This window comes from Plutella xylostella, chromosome 18 (genome assembly GCF_932276165.1).
Source record: "Plutella xylostella chromosome 18, ilPluXylo3.1, whole genome shotgun sequence".
NCBI classification, from domain to species: Eukaryota; Metazoa; Arthropoda; class Insecta; order Lepidoptera; family Plutellidae; genus Plutella; species Plutella xylostella.
In genome coordinates, this window is record NC_063998.1 from 5,395,536 (window position 1) to 5,413,964 (window position 18,429).

The 18,429-nt window shown below is 38.5% G+C and overlaps 1 protein-coding gene across 4 annotated transcripts in view; it reads left to right on the forward strand.

Annotated features, from left to right (window-relative positions):
• The window catches only part of LOC105385703, a 131,142-nt gene that overhangs the window by 22,614 nt on the left and 90,099 nt on the right, over positions 1-18,429 (forward strand). For 3 of the 4 annotated variants that reach the window (XM_048627275.1, XM_048627278.1, XM_048627276.1), the window contains exons 2-3: positions 8,379-11,202; positions 12,890-12,983. In XM_048627275.1, the coding sequence (XP_048483232.1) occupies positions 8,455-11,202; positions 12,890-12,983 (2,842 nt within the window). In that variant the 5' untranslated portion in view covers positions 8,379-8,454. Of the gene's footprint in view, positions 1-5,557; positions 5,569-8,378; positions 11,203-12,889; positions 12,984-18,429 lie in introns of those variants that run through there. The other variant, XM_048627277.1, reaches the window with a different exon arrangement.

Consider the following 18,429-nt stretch of genomic DNA (forward strand, 5'->3'; position numbering starts at 1 on the left):
AACCACCAGAACAAGCCGGTTTCCGACCTGGTTATTCCACCACTGACCACTTACACACGCTCAATCAAATAATAGAGAAGACCAACGAGTTCAACACACCCCTTTACCTTGCGTTTATTGATTACACCAAAGCTTTTGATAGTCTCCACCACCAAGCAATATTTTCCGCTCTTGCAAATCAAAAAATAAACCCGACCTATATTGAACTCGTTGGTGCTATCTACAGGAACAGCACAGCTAACGTGAAACTGGAAAGGCCAGGTCCGGCGTTTCCAATTGAGAAGGGCGTCAAACAGGGCGACCCGCTGTCTCCTAACCTGTTCACAAGTTGCCTTGAGGAAGTCTTTAAGAAGTTGACGCAGTCATGGGAGAATAAGGGCATCGATATCGGAGGCCACAAATTGACAAACCTCCGGTTCGCTGACGATATTGTCCTATTCTCCCACTCAGCACCCGAGCTCCAACAAATGTTGCGAGAGCTATCCACGGCAAGCCTTGAAGTTGGACTGATGATGAACCGGTCGAAGACGAAAGTTATGACCAATAGCACGAAACGTAGGGTTGAGGTAGACGGGCAGGAAATACAATACGTCAATGAGTACATTTACTTGGGCCAGATAGCGTCCTTCGAAAACAGGCAGGACAAGGAAATTGATCGTAGGATTGAAAACGCCTGGAAGAGCTTCTGGTCCATGAAGTCGCTAATGAAGGGCAACCTACCTTTGTCCCTGAAGCGTAAACTCATTGACATGTGTATCCTGCCTGTCCTAACCTACGGTGCTCAAACATGGTCACTGACTGAGTCTCAAAAGTCCAAACTCAAGGTTTGTCAGAGAGCGATGGAGCGCAGTATTTTGGGAGTAAAGCGAACAGATCGCATTCGCAACACCGACCTGCGCTCCAAAACTCAAATAGCTGACGTGGGTGCCAAGACTGCTAAACTGAAGTGGGACTGGGCGGGGCACGTCTGCCGTATGCAGCCGGAGAGGTGGGCAAAAAATGCCACCAAATGGATACCCAACAACGGCCGCCGACGCAGAGGCAGACCAAGAAAGAGATGGCGGGATGACTTGGACAATTTTAACACGGAATGGTGTGAGCAGGCCCAAGAAAGGGATAAGTGGAATGTTCAGGGAGAGACCTTTGCCCAGCAGTGGGACAATAGAGGTTAAGAAAAAAAAAAAAAAAAAAAAAAAGCTCTGGTGTATCTCAGATCTACGCAGATACCTACCAGTGGTAGCGGGACTACACCGGGCTGGCTAGATTTCCACGAGATAAAACCGACTCGAATAAACATCTCGTCTTGTCAGTGTCCATGGACTTTATTTAACTAAATTAGCATATTGAATAATATTGCTTAGGTTAGAACTTGTACTCGTTTAGAGAGTCGTAATAAAAGGTTTGCCGGTTCCGAGGAGCGACGTCCGTGCCTCGTCCGTGCCCGCGCATCATTTATTCAGTGATTGATCCGTGTTTACGTTTACAGACCGACTCTACAATTTAGTAGTGTGTGCACACCAATTACACCACTACCGGGTGACTTTGTCTTTGTGTGCAGTTGGACACGGTGGTGTGGTAACATTAACATCGCGAACTTTTAAGCTTTGAATTCAAAAAATCACAAAAAATAATAACAGAAGTTTTGTTAGTTATCGAATAATATAAATATAAATAAATATAAACACTCACACCTTGTACTAATGTACTCCCTTGCGGGGTAGGCAGAGGTGCATTGCTGCACCCACTTTTCGCCAGTGTTTATGTTAGTAGTCTAATAGCGGGCGGGCCTATTGCCATTTTACAGGCACATCCAAGACCCGAGAACAAATATCTGTGTTTAAACAAATATCTGCCCCAGCCGGGAATCGACCCCGGGACCTTCGGCTCAGTACTTACATACAATCATACATCATATTAAACGGATATGTCCTTTTCATAAAAAATAAGTCGAACGGACGATGGCCGAGGGTCCAGCATTTATCAGCGACTATTTATGACGTGTTCATAACGCTTTCGCGTGGTCGTCGAGGGCAGGATATGACGTCATTACTGCCGGACCAGAGTGACACGTGTCACTGTTCCGACTTCACCGTAACAATCTCGGCGGGACCCCATGCTCACCCGAAACTGACATCTACTGCTATTAAATTAAGGTACACGATGACACTAACACATTATGTTACTATCGCCTCTTCATCTTGGGAGTTACAACATAACAAACTGTCCCCTTCCTTCTTCAAGCGAAAGTGACGCTTATGCAGCAGTAATTTACAGTGGCAAATAACTTTCGGATTTTTTCTCAGAGATTCTTCTCTTACTTACGAAGACATATTTACGTCACCACGATCGTAAATAAATCATGAAGCGCACACTGAAATAATTGTTTTTAAACGGGCTGGGATTAGTGCTGTAAACAAAGCCGAGTTTATTTATGGTTCTTGGATAACGCATCGTTTGTGAGTGCTTAAGTGCATTAATAAAAAGGTTGCAATCCTGAAAACACATAATAGTTACCTTAAATCAGTCGGGTAAGCGCCCGCTTCTCTCGCAAGAGATGCGGGTTCGAATCCCGGCGCTGACATGTACTCAATGAGTTCTTTTAACTTAAGTACAATGAATATCATCGCTATTACGGTGAAGAAAAACTGCGAGAGGAAACCTGCATATCTAGATTTAGAACATCTAGATATGTGAACCCAACCCCAATGGACAAGCGTGGTGGGAAATGGTCCAAGCTTAGGAAGGCAGTTTAGACCTTGGGAATATGCACAAAGGTTCCACTCGAGAGAGCCAGGTGCAGGAACTTATACCCCCACAGAGAATTTATAATAGAATAGAATATAGTAAATCAGTGATGTCGATTCTGAAGGCGGAAATTCTAATTTTATTGCCGCCAAAACCTTAAATTCTTTGTTTAAAATTTGACTCTATGACTGTTCCCTGAAATCTCATTTTATACTAGCATTTTTTTTTTGTTTGACAGCGTTAAAATTAGAATTTCTGCCTTCAGAATCGACATCAAAATCGATCTATTCAAAACGTAATCACATTTGGTATGCAATCAAAACAAAGAAATTATGGCTGCATGTAAATGTCTAAATTAAAAAAGCTATAAATAAAAATATGTTTTCACTGTGTTGTTAACGTGTAATTCCTCGCCACTTATTTCTTTATTCATGCATCGTAAATTGCATTAACGATGTCATTATGTTAATTCATTCAAGAAATATAAAATAATTATCGAATATCTTTGAAGCGATCACATGTGGGACGGACCTTGCATTTTTATTTGTCCTGTGAGGACTTGACCACACCCCACAATATTATAATAAGTACTGTGGTCTGAATTTGGTTGTTATAGATAGAGCAATAGTGATTGTTATGAAGCAAACAGCATTCACCTATTATTATTTAGCGATTATTATTTTCAAAATTTGATTCATTCCTTGATTCCATCCTTGAAACTTGTTTCGTTAAATATTACTACGAATTTATGGGACTGTAATAAAATTATTAGGATAACTGAGTGGTGATGTCCTTCGGTTGCCTACATAGAAAAATGCCGATGGATGATTTTCAGACGGCAATTTTTTCGCTCAAATTACTAAGAGCGTATTAGTTTCCAATAGTTTCCATATCCACCCAAAGTTAGTTAAGTACCCTCTCTCACATTTTTTTAAGTTATATTAATGACACATATTGTTAGGTATACAACATTAGTTATCTTAAGAGCTTGAGATTGCTGTTGCTTTTAATATAAAACATTATAGATGCTGCCAATTCAGAAAATAAGCCAATTTGTTCAGGGCATTTCAAATGAAAAGAAGTTTCTGTAATTTCAGTATTGCGATGTAGATAAAAACATGTTTCATAGTCGGTCGTCTGAATAGTTTCTTAATACATAAAGACTCTTATTACGGCCCTGCTGGTGATCTGTCACTACGGATAATTCCTTGATTTCTTATTCAGACAAGTAGTATAACAAGCTAGAGTAATGATGTTATTTCTTGCAGTTTCTAGAAGAAGATATATTAAATTGTTATTGGACTTATTAGGTATTTCTTATATTATTTTAAAATATGATTAGCCTCAATATAGTATAATTTCAGTGAGAAACTCATGGAAACATCTTTATTATCTATTGAAAATGGAATGCCAAGAAAATGTGTAAACAAAAAATGTATTTTATAAAATTTACTATTGGTTGTCTTTGCTTTAACCCGCTATAATACGTCATCTCGATGAACGGACTATAGTTTGTAGTACATAACATGCCTATGTACCTAAGTAATTATAAAATAATTTCAGTGGGTATAGATATTAGATACCAATATAGGTTACTCATGAAATTTATAGATAATCTCTACGTAACCCAATACAATACTTATCCTATTAGAGGTTAATAAATTACAGCAACCTGTAAACGGATTTATTAGTTAGTACTCGGGGGCGATTACATCTAAATTGAACAATTTCAACTGTTAGCAGAACGATATCCGAGATTTACTTTAGTGGCACACACTTGCTATATTTAAATGATAATAATAATATATGTAATAACTTTAGGCTGAAAAGGAAATTATGAATAAATCCGTGGGGATCATCGTCTAGTTTCCGGACTATGAAGTTTCTTCTGAGCCACCACGACACTATTTCTTACGTTTTTTCACAAACTAGAGTTAACCTTCTAAAACAGATGTTAACAAAAGTATTACAATAACATACTTACATCGGCTACATCCACAGACATACATATATTATTATGTCTTGTGCCTACATCGGTATAATGAACAGTATTTGAACGTTATTCCAATTCAAATCTTTCTACTCCGCTCTCCGCCGCTCTTCTATATTAGTGGATCCGCGACACGCTCACGCATTCAAGTACACCCTGTAACAAGCACCGCGCAAACATCTCACAAGTCAGACATTATTGCTCGGAGCTCATCGATTGCCGCTTTGCCTGCCACCTCCCCCAGGCGTCTTCATAGACACGCCGTAATCTCAATGAAAATGGTGGTAATTGTCGCTCAAGTAGCGTAAAAGTGAATCTCATCGGGCAGATGCCGCGATCGATAGCTCCCCCTGCGCCCGCCGCCCCCTCGCGAGACCAATACTAACTATCGGGGGCACAACTTTGAGGCTTGTTTGCAAGATCTTCAACGGAAAAAAGCGGGTTATTGTTGGGTCAATGTTGTCGATGATTGGTTAAAGGCGGTGGTTAAACTGATGTGTCGTGTTGTGTGGGTGTGAAAAAGTGGATCATACGTTAACTAGGTACAGAACATGGATTTGTAAGAATTAAAGTTTCTGAAAATTATAGGTAGGTTAATTATAAGCAGTTAGTTACACTGTTATTTGATATGAAAATTATAGGTACCTAGGTATAAATAGTTAGTTACACATAGCCCCAGCAGAATACTCAAGAGTTTTTTCCACGAATATTTATCTTCTCTAATTTCAGGCTTGTCCTAATTAGATAAAATTGTAATTGACGTCGGAAAAAAATGTATAAAGATTTTACTACATCTGTATAAAGGAAGAAAGGTAAACTTGTTGGATCTATAGGTTAAATTTAAAATTTACATACGTACCTATACATAGTCCAAATCCTACTACAGTGTCTACGAAATACATAAATTCGCATTTAATAATTTAACCCCTAACAACAAACTTAATTTCAATTATTCCAGAGTTTACTTCGCTCATTTAATTAAATAGTAAGTACTTATTCGATTTAAACCTATCCCTTTATATTCTAATAGAAATATTGAGATAAAGCCGGCGGGCCAGCTTATCGTCAATTAGCAATAATCTAATTGGAAATGGCAGTCCATTTCGAACTGCCCTGAGCGGCCATTATTCCTAAAGGCCAGTTCCCACAATATCTGAGCCGGGACTAAGTGCTACTGCATTGGTATGCACAGCCAGAGTGTAGATGTTTCCTCTTTAGTTGCTTACTAATAAATACTTATTGAAGATTGAGAATTTTCTGAAAGGTTTTTGTGAATTACTTACAGCAAGCTTTCGAGAAGGAATTCTATTAACTAAGCTCACCGAAGTACCTAACTGTATAGAGAATATTATAAGTACTTACGTAGGTTCTTCTATTCTCTGTGGGGGTGTTAGTGCCCGTATAATACATGGCTCTCTTGAATGGAACCTTAAGGTAAAAGGGGTTATATTCGGCCTACCCATACCCACCCAACCAACCAAAATAAGGTGACAACCCTTATAACTTTTACCTAGACTACCTTAGACTCTTAAGGACCGACGCGCTAATAACTTTTCATATCTGCCTCTATAATTATGTCTTTTGTTTTTGCAACCCTGCCACTGATTCCTAGAGAGAGATGTAGAGCTGTATTCACGTGGTTATTGATTGCAATAAATGGAATTGCATATTTCTCAAAGGTGTAATTACTCGAATCCTAGATACCTGTGATACCTAGATGAATCAGATATAGGTTTGTAATTACATCGCAATGATGTCTCCGTGATGGGTCTATTAATGACGTATTTAATTTATATGGACTTCCATATTTACCTAATAGGTTTACACTAAACTTGCTATTCGGGCTTTCGGGACATAAATTATGTAGAATGCTTACTTGCTTAAAATAAACCGTGACTTTAATTCAGCATTCGGTATTCATGACGTAAAATTCAAGCAAGCCATAAAATAACTTTATGGCTATAATCATGACGTACTGCTGGAAGTAAAAAAAATCGTTGAATTAAGAACTAAGTGCGCACTTTCTAATTAAAATTAGAGTGCAACACTAAAATACTCAAGTCAGTATGCAACGCCATGATTGGCTGAAATCTAGTTAAGTTCATGTGTAGATTAATTTACTCAAGTAAGAAACTAGTCCTAGACCCCTACTTGACAGTGGGAAACACTATCGTACATCCTTGCATTTTAAAATGGTTTACTAAAGCCGTCATTCTTTGTTGTATCAAGTAAGTACCTAGTCCAAATAACAAAGACACAAATGCTACACAATATTTTAACTGCTCTAAACGGTTTTTCCATGTGTTTTGTCGAGTAGCCGGGATTTTTCCCGTTTCGTTTGTTTGTGAAGCCGCTCAAAACTTTTATTAGAATAGTTTTGGTTCCGTACAGCGGAGCGCGCTCGCACCTTGCTTTCAATGGATATTGCTTTTTTACGACTTTCCTCTTCATTCTGTTTGCTTTAAGTAATAATTTATGCTCTCTAAATTTGGTATCATCTTTCTCGTGGATTGGCTTAACACGCTATAAAATAATCTTAAACGAAGGTGCCAGAATGAATAAAAATGAATAAATACCGATAAGACCGTATTGAATTTAATATTATAAGAAAAAGTATGTATTCTTTTCCTCTATTTGCAAAATCTTAATCCGTGTCAGTTTAAAAAGTACCCCAATGTAATTTTAAAAAATGCAATATCTTTGAAAAGGGTCATATTTGTATGAAAAAAATGGGGTATCGAATCCTCTTCAATGCGTTCCCTCATTTAGATCGAATCGTGCACATTGCTTTTTAATTAAGACGGCGAAATGTTTCTTATTGATCGTAACTATCACCTGCTCCTAAAAAAACTACCTTCGAAGCCTTTATCTTACCTTGTTTTTTCTTTATAAGCATTAATGACACCGGCGTGGCACGTGGCGGGCAGGTATAAAATTCGGTTAGTTTGGTCCCTTTTTTGTCAAAACACAAACAGAGCTTGATCGTGAGGAAGGAAACATATTAAATCGGCTGCAGATGCAAGCTTTATTGTGGTTGATTTATTGTTCCACTTAGTAATTACTTTACTTCGATGTTTATTTTTACTGCATGTGATAACGACGGAAGCCGTTGATGTTATTTTTAATTCTAAAGTTAGTTTAGTATTCTTGTAATTAAAACGAACATCAGTTTTGTCAATTAGAAAACATAATATAATATTCATTAGATATGTGTATTTAACTGCTTAGGAATAAAAGTATTTAAAACTACATTATTGCCTAACAAAAATAGTACTTACTGAATATGATAATAAATCTCCCGATCACTCTTTTGTTTCAACAGCGACTTATAATGTAATCAGAATAAAATAATCGGTTTATAATACTAACTACTACCTGGCTTTCAATATTACCTTCCTATTTATATTTTTCCATTTGGATGTGAATTTGGATTTGAATGTGAAACGGAACAATAGTGAGTGCCCCATCTGCCGTTTTAGCCTCTTGTCGTGGGGCCAATCACACAAATACACGGTTTTTGTTCACCATTCTGACGGTTACAACCCCCAATAGTGTTAAAAATGGGTTGCAGCCGGCAATTTCAACTAAAATTTTAAATTAGCCTTAAAAAACTTATATTAACATAGTTTTGTTTTTGTTTCAGAATGTGATGTGAGCGGGAGTGAGGGTGAGTCGGTGTCGTGTCGATGACGGTACCACGCGAGTGACAACGGCTGACAATGCGGTCGCAAGGGACCAAACCTTTGCCGAAAAAGGGAGCATTGACAAAAACAACATTCAAACCTAATTCGCCTACAAAACCGGTGAAAAAGAAAGTCGTAACAACTAAGAAAGTAAAGAAACTGGTTAAAAAATCTTTGGTCAAGACCCCTAAAAGAACTGCAGTAAAAGATGATTCTTCAGATACAAAAACTGAAGATGATTCTAGTACTGGGGAAAAATCGGACTCAGACTCCGCTAAATCGGGAACTTCTAACGCACCATCATTACCCCGAAGTGAATCACCGGCCAAAAGAACCAAAAAAGAGTTAAAAGAAAAGAAAAAAACCCCAAGACCAGCCACTGAAAGTGTAAAATTATCTACAAAAAAGATTGTCAACAAAAAAGGCAATATTACATCAAAAGGGATAAAGAAAAAAGAAGACGACAGTGACAAAATCAGGTACAAATTGAATTCAGAAATACGAAAGAAGGCTCCTCCTAAAATGTCAAAATTAAAAACAATACCGAAGAAAGAAACTATAGCACAACAAAAGAAAAAGCCTAAAGTATTGAATAAAAACAACGTATCTGAAACGGATAGCAAAGAAGATAAAAACACAGACAAAAGTGATTCTAAAGGTGATCAAGAAGTTAGTAAAAGTATTTCTGTGGACAAAAAAGAACAATTACCAGGAACCAGTGAAAGTAAATCCGCAAAGATTGATTCTGAAATCGATACCAAATCTGATAATTTGGATCAAAATTTAAATACTTCGACGCAATCGAATTCGAAAACCTCGTCAGCTGAAACATCCAAATCAGAATCTGACAGACCACCAAAATTCTTTACCTCTGCTCGTTCTCCAAGGACAGTAGATATAGATGTTAGGTGCTGTAAAACTTCTAAGGGTAACCTCAGTGTATATGAAAGGTTCATATCTTCTAAAATCGTTGACACAAAAAATCATGAGGTCTCTAAAGAAAAATCTTCATTAAACAATCCTGTATCTCAGGATCCTGAAATTGACGTATACGCTTTTACGGACAAAGCAGACTCACCAAAAAGTATTTTGTCGGATTTCCGTAATCCTATGGACAAAAATACTGAACAAAAAGTGCGGCCAGTTGCAAGAGTCAAAGGGACAGTAATTGACAAAAAAATTGAAATCGAAAAGAAGAAATTTTCTCCACATCGTCCCATAGAAGAAGTTGTCAAGCAACTAAAAGCTAAGAAAGGCTCTGAAGTATTAAAGGTGTGTCAAACTCAAACTAGTCCTGATGTTACATCAAGCGTCGATTCAAGCATCGGATCGGACGAAAAAGATAAGGTTGAGGATCCCAAGCCTATTGTAAGCAAATCATATAAAATGGTGGCTAGAAAATCGAGTATACCTGGAAAGCCTTTTAGTCCTATAAAGTTTCTTGATCAAGATGAAAATTCTCAGGGAAGACCTGGTAGTCAGTCTAAATCACCATTAACAGGGAAGAAAAGTCCTAAATCTAAATCAAAGTCACCAAAGTCTACATTATCAGATGATGAATTAGAGAATTCTAAATTTTCTCTTAATACAAAATCTCAATCCCGTCTTTATTCGTCATCAGATGAAAGTGTAAACGATTCTAATGACGATAATGACACCAAAGAATCTTCCGAATCTGAAAGCAACACTAATAAGAAAACTAAAAAAACTAAAAAGTACAGAAGAATAACCGATGCTGGCAAGAAAAATACTTCTCGAGAGCTTAAAGAACTCTCAAAAGACTCTATAATTGATTTGAAAGACGATACAATACTAGGGAATGAAAAACCCAGTAAGCGACGACTCAAGCTACTATCGATGTGGAGTGGCCCAAAGAAACATCGTATGGCTTCTCTCAATGCTATAGCTAAGGTTCACTGTTTGTATGAAAATGAAAGTCGTACCCATATGGAATTGGGTCTTATGAAAACAGTGGATAGATTAGTAATGCCGACCACCTCTAAACCATCAAACTCAAAGAAAAAGGAGCCTAAACCAAAGGATTCTAGCGATGAAAAACAAGACACTACATCAGAATCCGAGTATGAAAGAAAGGAAAAGAAAGATGAAAGTTCAGAAGACGATACACCGGAACCAAGTACAAGGACACTGCGGGGTGAACCTGGAATAAGAAGTGCTGGAAAGTATTGGGACCCCAAGTCCTGTACCTCATCCAGCGAAGATAGCGAACATGATTCCAAATTTAAAGTTAAAGAGAAGAAGAAAATTACGCCTAAACCATCGAGTTCAAAGCCTGAGCCTGACAAGCCGCCAGCCAAGATGAAGAAGACGGCCGGAGTGCCTGTGAAAAAGAGGCGCATCAGAAATGAAGTCGTGATGGATCTGAAGGACATGGTGGTGCAGAAGCGCATGGCGAGTTTGAACGCTACCGCCATACTAGCGGCGAGCTACGAGAAAAGATCTCCCAAGTCGAGCAAGGACGGGACCACGTCCGATTCGTGCAGCGACGAGTCTTTTTCTCGGAGGCCAAAAAACGGGGCAGGTTCCGGCGTGAAGTCGGAAGCCAAAACTGATGGGGACAAAGCGGACGCTAAGAAAGATACTGAGGAAGTGGCAGGAGATAGGAAGCAGAAGGTGGAGGTGATAGTGAACCAGGACACGGACGTGACCATTACGGGGGTGTATTCTACGCACCACGAGGGGTTCTGCACGGTGTCGGGCCTGCAGTACCGCATCTCCGCCACCAGCCACACGCAGACCACCGCCACCGCCAACTGTGAAAAGGTAAGAGAAAGTTATTCAATTTTATGATATACTTACCTAGGTTCCGACTGGCAAATCCATACTAGCCCGAATATAATATCGCATGAAGGGCAGGCCTCAAGCGATTCTAAGCTTCAAGTTCCCCAATAGTTTAATGTAGGTATTTTATTGACTTTCACAATGAGTAGTCAAAGGCGGACTGATTGCCGATTTAAGTACTCCTGTTTACCTGTCATCACCATCATCAGCCAATAATCGTATTTTAATTGCTAATCTTTTAAACCTGTTAGAATCGCGTTTTCAGCTGATTTATTGTGATTAACTTACAAAATTGGACACGGATTACTGCGTTAAGCCCAGTTTTATAAACAAGGGTAATATCACGCCTTAGGGCGCTTGAACTCCCATTAATACGCAGTATTGACGTAAGTTCTATGTAAACACGCCTGGGACCCCATCGGCGCATTATCCTTTATCGCCTTGCCGCCCGAAAGTTTTCATCGCAAAGTAAGCTTTTTACCGAAGTGACAAAAAGGCATTATCGTGTGAAAGTGTCTGCGCAACAAGGTCGGGCACGGTTCACGGGTGAAAGAGCCAGCCGCGTCACGGCCGTAGATTAGATCGTCTAATACGTTAAACCTTATAAACGTGTTATTTAACATTCAACGGCCGGAAGACTTGATGGGTTTCAATTTGGCGGGTCCGCAGCCCGCGGCGCTTGTAATTATAAAGCAAAGTCAAAACACGACCTCCTACTTGGATTTCTTGGATTTGATCCAAAAATACTTATTATAGTTTCGATGACAACAGTGGGATGACATAGTCAAGTGGTCTCGCAAAGTATTTTTCGTTATCGTGAGGTCGTTATAGTAGAGTCACCTCAACATTCGGTCCTCAGCCTTCCTCATTCAACTATGTAATAAACAACCTACGGGCTATTCCTGCTTAAGATTTGTTTGTTATTGATATAAATCCTCATATTTTCAAGTTGTATTAATGATTTATGGTAAAACGAACCTATTTCACGAATGAGTTTACTTTTTGTGTCACCTTTTCCTTCTGGTTCTAACAGAAGGAAAAGGTGACACAAAAAGTAAACTCATTCGTGAAATAGGTTCGTTTTACCATAAATCATTAATACAACTTGAAAATATGAGGATTTATATCAATAACGATAGGTAATGATAGGTTTTAAGTTATTAAATAAATAAATAAAATAAATAAAATAAATAAAAGATTTTATATTTCTTAGTCCTTCAACCTTGTAGTTGTGACCCAAGCCAGAAGTACTATTTCCCAGCAGTTATCTATCACAGAGTGTCAAGGAAATCTTAATAAGAGGCTTAGGAATATCGGCAGTGGAAAATAAGGGCTGATGGTGGTGTGATGATTTTAATAGTTACTACTAAATTATTTTTCCTGTCAGCGATTCGACCAATTATTATTGCTGCCAAGAAGTTGACGACTGCAATAGCAGCAGTGACAGCTTTTGTTAGCACAGTGGCCATTGGAGTAGGAGTACCATAAATTGTAACGGGGCTCCTCAAATCCCTTCAACTGTAGGAAGTAGGATAAGCACTTCACGAGCAATGAAAAAGTTGCAGCATGCAGATGTGACTGGATATTCATGATTGCTCGTGTACAATATACAATTATACACTATATTTGACAGCTATCAAAATTCTACAATAACCTGTGTCTCTTTCAGGAGGGGTGCGGGCGCGAGGAGGGCGCGCGCTACACGCCGCTGTCTGCGCTGTCCTCCATGCAGCCGCCCGCCGACCATGCGCACGCGCATCCAGGTAAGCACTAGGCACTAAGTTTATTAGTACTTATTAATAAAATGTACCTATACGGCTGTTTGCGTCGCCATGGTGTCCCGGTCAAATAGAACCAATAGAGTTGTTTACATTTAGTTGGTAGCGGGCGACTGGTTGCGCCGCCGCCGCCATGGTGTCCCATACGTGAAATATAATTATGTAGGCAGCCAGGCTGTGGCAGACAGTAAAACATACATATGGCGTTGTGAAGCCACAGGAAGCAACGAATAACGATGGGGATTTATTTTAATTCATAATCTTATAAAGACAATTTAACGTTATAGGTATGGATTTCTGGCCACGACATAAGTAATTACCTATAGTAATAGTTATCGGCACATTCCGTAATTGTTATTTCTTTTTCACTGACAAGGATCCTGTATCACATAATAGGATATATCCTTAATAATTAAACTAACTGTAAGTGATGGTGATGAGCTGAATGAAGAGACTATCTGCTTACGATGTATGGTTATGGGTATACCAAATACCTACATACTATATCAGATGTAAGAGAAGCCAAGCTGAATAAAATTTGTCATAAATTTACAACCAGTATCCAGTTCATTAACTTAACCTCTTCAATAAGTAAGTCAATCAATCAACAAGCCGCATTCCACGCAGCCACAAGCGCGGGCCTGCGATCTGTTTATCAAACATATGAAATGCGAATTTTAATATGTCACGTTTTCCATAGGGACGATGGTCCAACAAGTGACATCATAAATAAATAAAGGACAGTCGGAATTTGAACCGCACAGTTTATCTCGCGCCGCCATTATCGCTGTATTTCACGGCAAATGGCGCATTAACTATAACATCACCAACTTGGAGAGTCGTAAATGACAGAGGAGTTGCTGCGTTTGCGTATACCTATTTAATTTACTGCCTTTGTAACTTATTGTTACGTGTTGAGTGGAGTTTAGGATTATTGTTGTGTTGATACCATCAGTATGGAGTAGAATGCACGTAATAAGCCGATCTAAATCGTTATTAATTAGGTATATTAAATCACATACATACGTAGGTAGAGGTGAAATAACTTTATGATCAAAAAGATAAAAAGTGTATTCAGCTTCGGTTTCAAAACAAAGGACCTCCAAACTAGTTGTAGTAAAAACGTAAATATTTTTTGAAAACAGAGGACATCTCATCAAACTAGTAGAATAAACGTAAATATTTCCATCTATTAAAGTAAAAGCCCCACAGAATTCCTTCTTGCAAGTTTGTGGCTCCCCGCGAGCGACGCGCGAGTGAGATTTCGACAGCGCATCGACCCCGTCCACACTGCGGACAGATGCCTACACATCACTGTCTGAAATGCTTATGAAACCACTAAGTCTCCCGCGATTATAAAGATTCCATAGGCTACAAATGTGGATAATTATAACATTTATGATCATGAGTTAATTAATGGAAGTTAGTAAGTAAGTACTTACATTTATAACTCAATGCTTGCGCTAAGCATTTTCATGTTAGTTCCAATGACACGGGCCATGGCAAAGAAATAATTGCATACGTAATAAACTTGAATCTGTTCATTTGGTTTTAAATTTAATCACGATATCCACTTTAAATTGGCCATCTGATCACACCTACCGAAACCTGAAAAGATAATTGCATTAGCATTCGAAGTCTCTTTATGCTCCTCTTCATACTCCCAGCAACCATTTCGTTTATTTATAGACTTTTTTATCACCTCTTGCTTACCTATAATAGTAAAGTGGGGTAATAATATTCAACATACAGCTCATGCATATGCATGATATTGGCAGGCCGCCAGATGTCATCACAGGATCTTCGCTTCTGCGCCGATTTTTACTGGAAATATCTGCAAAATGTGGCTGTTACGTAGTAATTCATTATTGAAAATACAGCATCGTATACAGGATAAATTGCTGAAGTATGAATATCTAGTAAAGAGATAACACATTATCGGTATCGACAAGCCGTCACAATATACAATGGCGTAAATCTAGACTTCATTGTTCGTCTCGTTTCTAACACATAATAAGATGAAAAGAAAACACGACACCTACTTTACCGAACATGATGATGTATTGAGTAAAATACTAAGCTAATGGACACTAACAAAGAGATTATATTCTAAAGATTCTGAGTAAAAACAAGTAAACAAGACCAAGTTAAAAGCATTGAAAGTTCTCCGAAGCATTGTATGTAGGTAGGTACCTACATTGTACTTCAATATGTTATTGTCACGTTTTCAACACTGTTGGTCGGAAAGATTACATTTTCTCTTCCGTGCCGCACCTAATCTGAAGATTAACCTACATCTTCACAGAATAGTTTTGTGGCTACACGACATGGTTGTTGTAAATGAGTGTTGTTTTACGATAAAACAGAAATTCTGTTTACACATAGGTACATATAAAACGAACTTATGTAGGTACACACTCTGTGACGCGTAGGTTTTGTAGGTATTCTTATTTATTTTGAATTTCGAACCCCTAATTCATAGAGCTTTATGGCACTTTAAAAATTTACGGTCTGATAATAAAAAAATGTATTCAACTTTTGGTCTGACGTAAAGATTCGTGTCTCGTGTGTTTCAAAGTCAATTAAGGCCTGATTTTTCAATGGTCGTATAAATGTTAACTGAGGAATAATTATGATGTATTAGTTGTATTAGACAGTGTCAGCAACAATTTTATTCCTCAAATAACGTTTATCTGACCATTGAAAAATCAGCCCTTAACCTTGTTGTTTTACAATACGGTCTATAAATTTGAAGGCTGAGCAGAATTTTTGCATTGCTTTTTTTATGAATTTTCTTCTTTCTGTTACTCCGTTACTATCATTAAATCATGTCCCTTCATACTTCACGTACAACTCACTTTACTCATGTACAGACGAATTAAACAACACACACTGGCTTGCGTCCCACTGTACCGGCCAGGCCGCGGGCCGCGCTGGCTCGGCTCCAAGTAGCCACCTCAATAACTGCAGATATTAAATAGCGCCACTTATCTGAAAGCTCTGCGCCGTCCGCTCAGCATCTTTACACGGCGTCAGCGCCCCTCGCACATATTAATTCCTTAGTTCGTTGTTCAGGGGGTTACTCTCTACATCGGCGAACGAACGAACGAGAGTTGTAACACAATCGGCATGTATAATAACCGAGATTGAGTCGTGGTTAGCGCTGTAGTTTTTTTCCTAAGCTCTGCGTTTTTCATGACAGTTGCGATTTCGTCGATTTGAGAGTGACCCCCCAGGATCTTCGCGGTTCTACAAGTTCACGGTAGGGGAGGGTGAACATGAGATGTATTGTTTTCTGGTTCAGCTGATAACTAGCCCTGTGGCATTATTGAGCAGACCGAACTTCGAGCTGGTAAAGACCTCTAATATAGTTCGAATACTGTATATTAACAAAAAAAAATTACTTCTCAAAACATGCATGTAAAGTAATTAATGTTGTCTATTACATAGTAGACGTAATAAGTTTAAAATCGCAGGCAGACGTGTAAATTATTCTCAGCCAGGCTTAAATCTGAAACCGACGGCATTTAATAGCATTGGCTTAATGAAATCCTATTTCAGTAATTACCCATCTGGTGGCGTATGGCGAAATGGTATACTGGTTTACGGTTCCTAGAGTATTGTAAAGTAAAGTGGCTACTCTAGGAGAAGTAAACGCCAGGAATTTCTATTCATTTACAAATTTTAAATTATCGTTCTATACCACGGATAAGTAGCCTCTTTCACACCGAACATGCATAAATACCTACTGTATTATAGTATTTAATATACTGTAATTTAAATTTTAAAAAATCTTTGTAAAATAAGGACTATATTGATTTATGACCTTTTCATATCTGAAATAGCATAACTAACTAACTAATAACCTAGTAATATTGTGTTGTATTATGATTTAAGTCACTGATTCCAATGGTAATCTACAAAGGTAGGTAGAATTTGACGTAAAGGGAAAGTTGGGAGTTTTGAAAACTTTTCAGCATTTCCAGGAGACAGGGCTAGAAAACATCGACATTTTAAAAGTTTTTGACCCTCGTTTACATAATTTAAGTTACCGTGGAAATAAACATGCAACTAGAGATTATACATTACAAGTTAAAGACTGAAATACAGTCAGTACCTGTTTCAGTCACTTTTCACGGATAACACTGACGTTATTTATAGTGGTCCTAACACTCCTAAAATTGTCGTTTGTACATAATCGGTACCAAAAAATGCTCGCGGCAAAATGTATTCGACATGTAAAGATTGATTTACAATTATTGGTTAGCGCAATTTAGTCAAATAGACATAAATTTGATCATGTTTTATAATAATTTTCTTAATAATCTTATTGCTTCTACTTGCAAAGTTGCACTAATCAATGAGTAAATTGACGTTAGTAGGCGCCCTGCGGCTGAGGCGGCGACACTTGGTGACACTTGGCGACCGCCGGCGATCAATATACCATTGAGTTGATGATTTTCGCACAAAGGTTTAGTTCTTCATGGCAATATTGGCAATATATGTACTGTGCACTCCTATAGCAGCTTGCATTTTTTTTTAATTGTGTCGGTAGGTTCTCTTTACTAACTTACTATCCCTTGTTTTTTTGCTCTTGCAGGTTTATAAGTTTGTAAGGCCTATGTAACATGTAAGGGTTAATAATTAGATATGTCATCATCATCATCATTATCAGCCCGTATCTGCCCACTGCTGGGTATAAGCCTCTTCCCTATCACGTATTAGATATGTAATCAATAAAAATACACAAAAAAGTATGCAGCGTATTCAATTCAACTATTTTTACACGATAATACACTAATCTGTGATAAAAGAACTATCTAATATCATTAATCATATAACAACTACAAAACAAAGACCACCAACTGGATAACAATAAGCGTCACAATAAATCTCGGTCGGATTCCGAGAATGAACCGAACAGGCGCGCTGGAGATGCTTCTCGTGTAAAGAATACCTTCCGGTGTCCGCACCTGGGGGGTTACTTTAGATTACGAAAAACGAACTAACGAGAGCTGTCATGCAAAGGGTAAACGAAATGCAGTCGTGGTTAGCTCTAAACTGCCTTCTTCTATGCATTGCGGAGCACTGCGCTAATACAGGGTGTTCGTCACATGGACCGACTATTTTTTTTCGGTGATTACCTATCACCGTTTTTTTTGTCGGTCCATTTACCAAACACCCTTTATACTCTTTTTCGTTGTATTGGGACTAGGGTGTACCGATTGCATCACAGCTCTCGTTCGGTATTTTTTTGTTATATGTAGTGACCCTCCGTGAGCGCAAGCCTCCTATTCAACCCGCGGGCATGACGTAGGCACCAGCGAGAAAAACTATGCAGGGCCCGAAGTCTGCTAAATTTTATAGATGCCAATAGCATAGCTATGAAATGACATATAATGGGACCTATCAAACACCCCTCTTCCCAAGC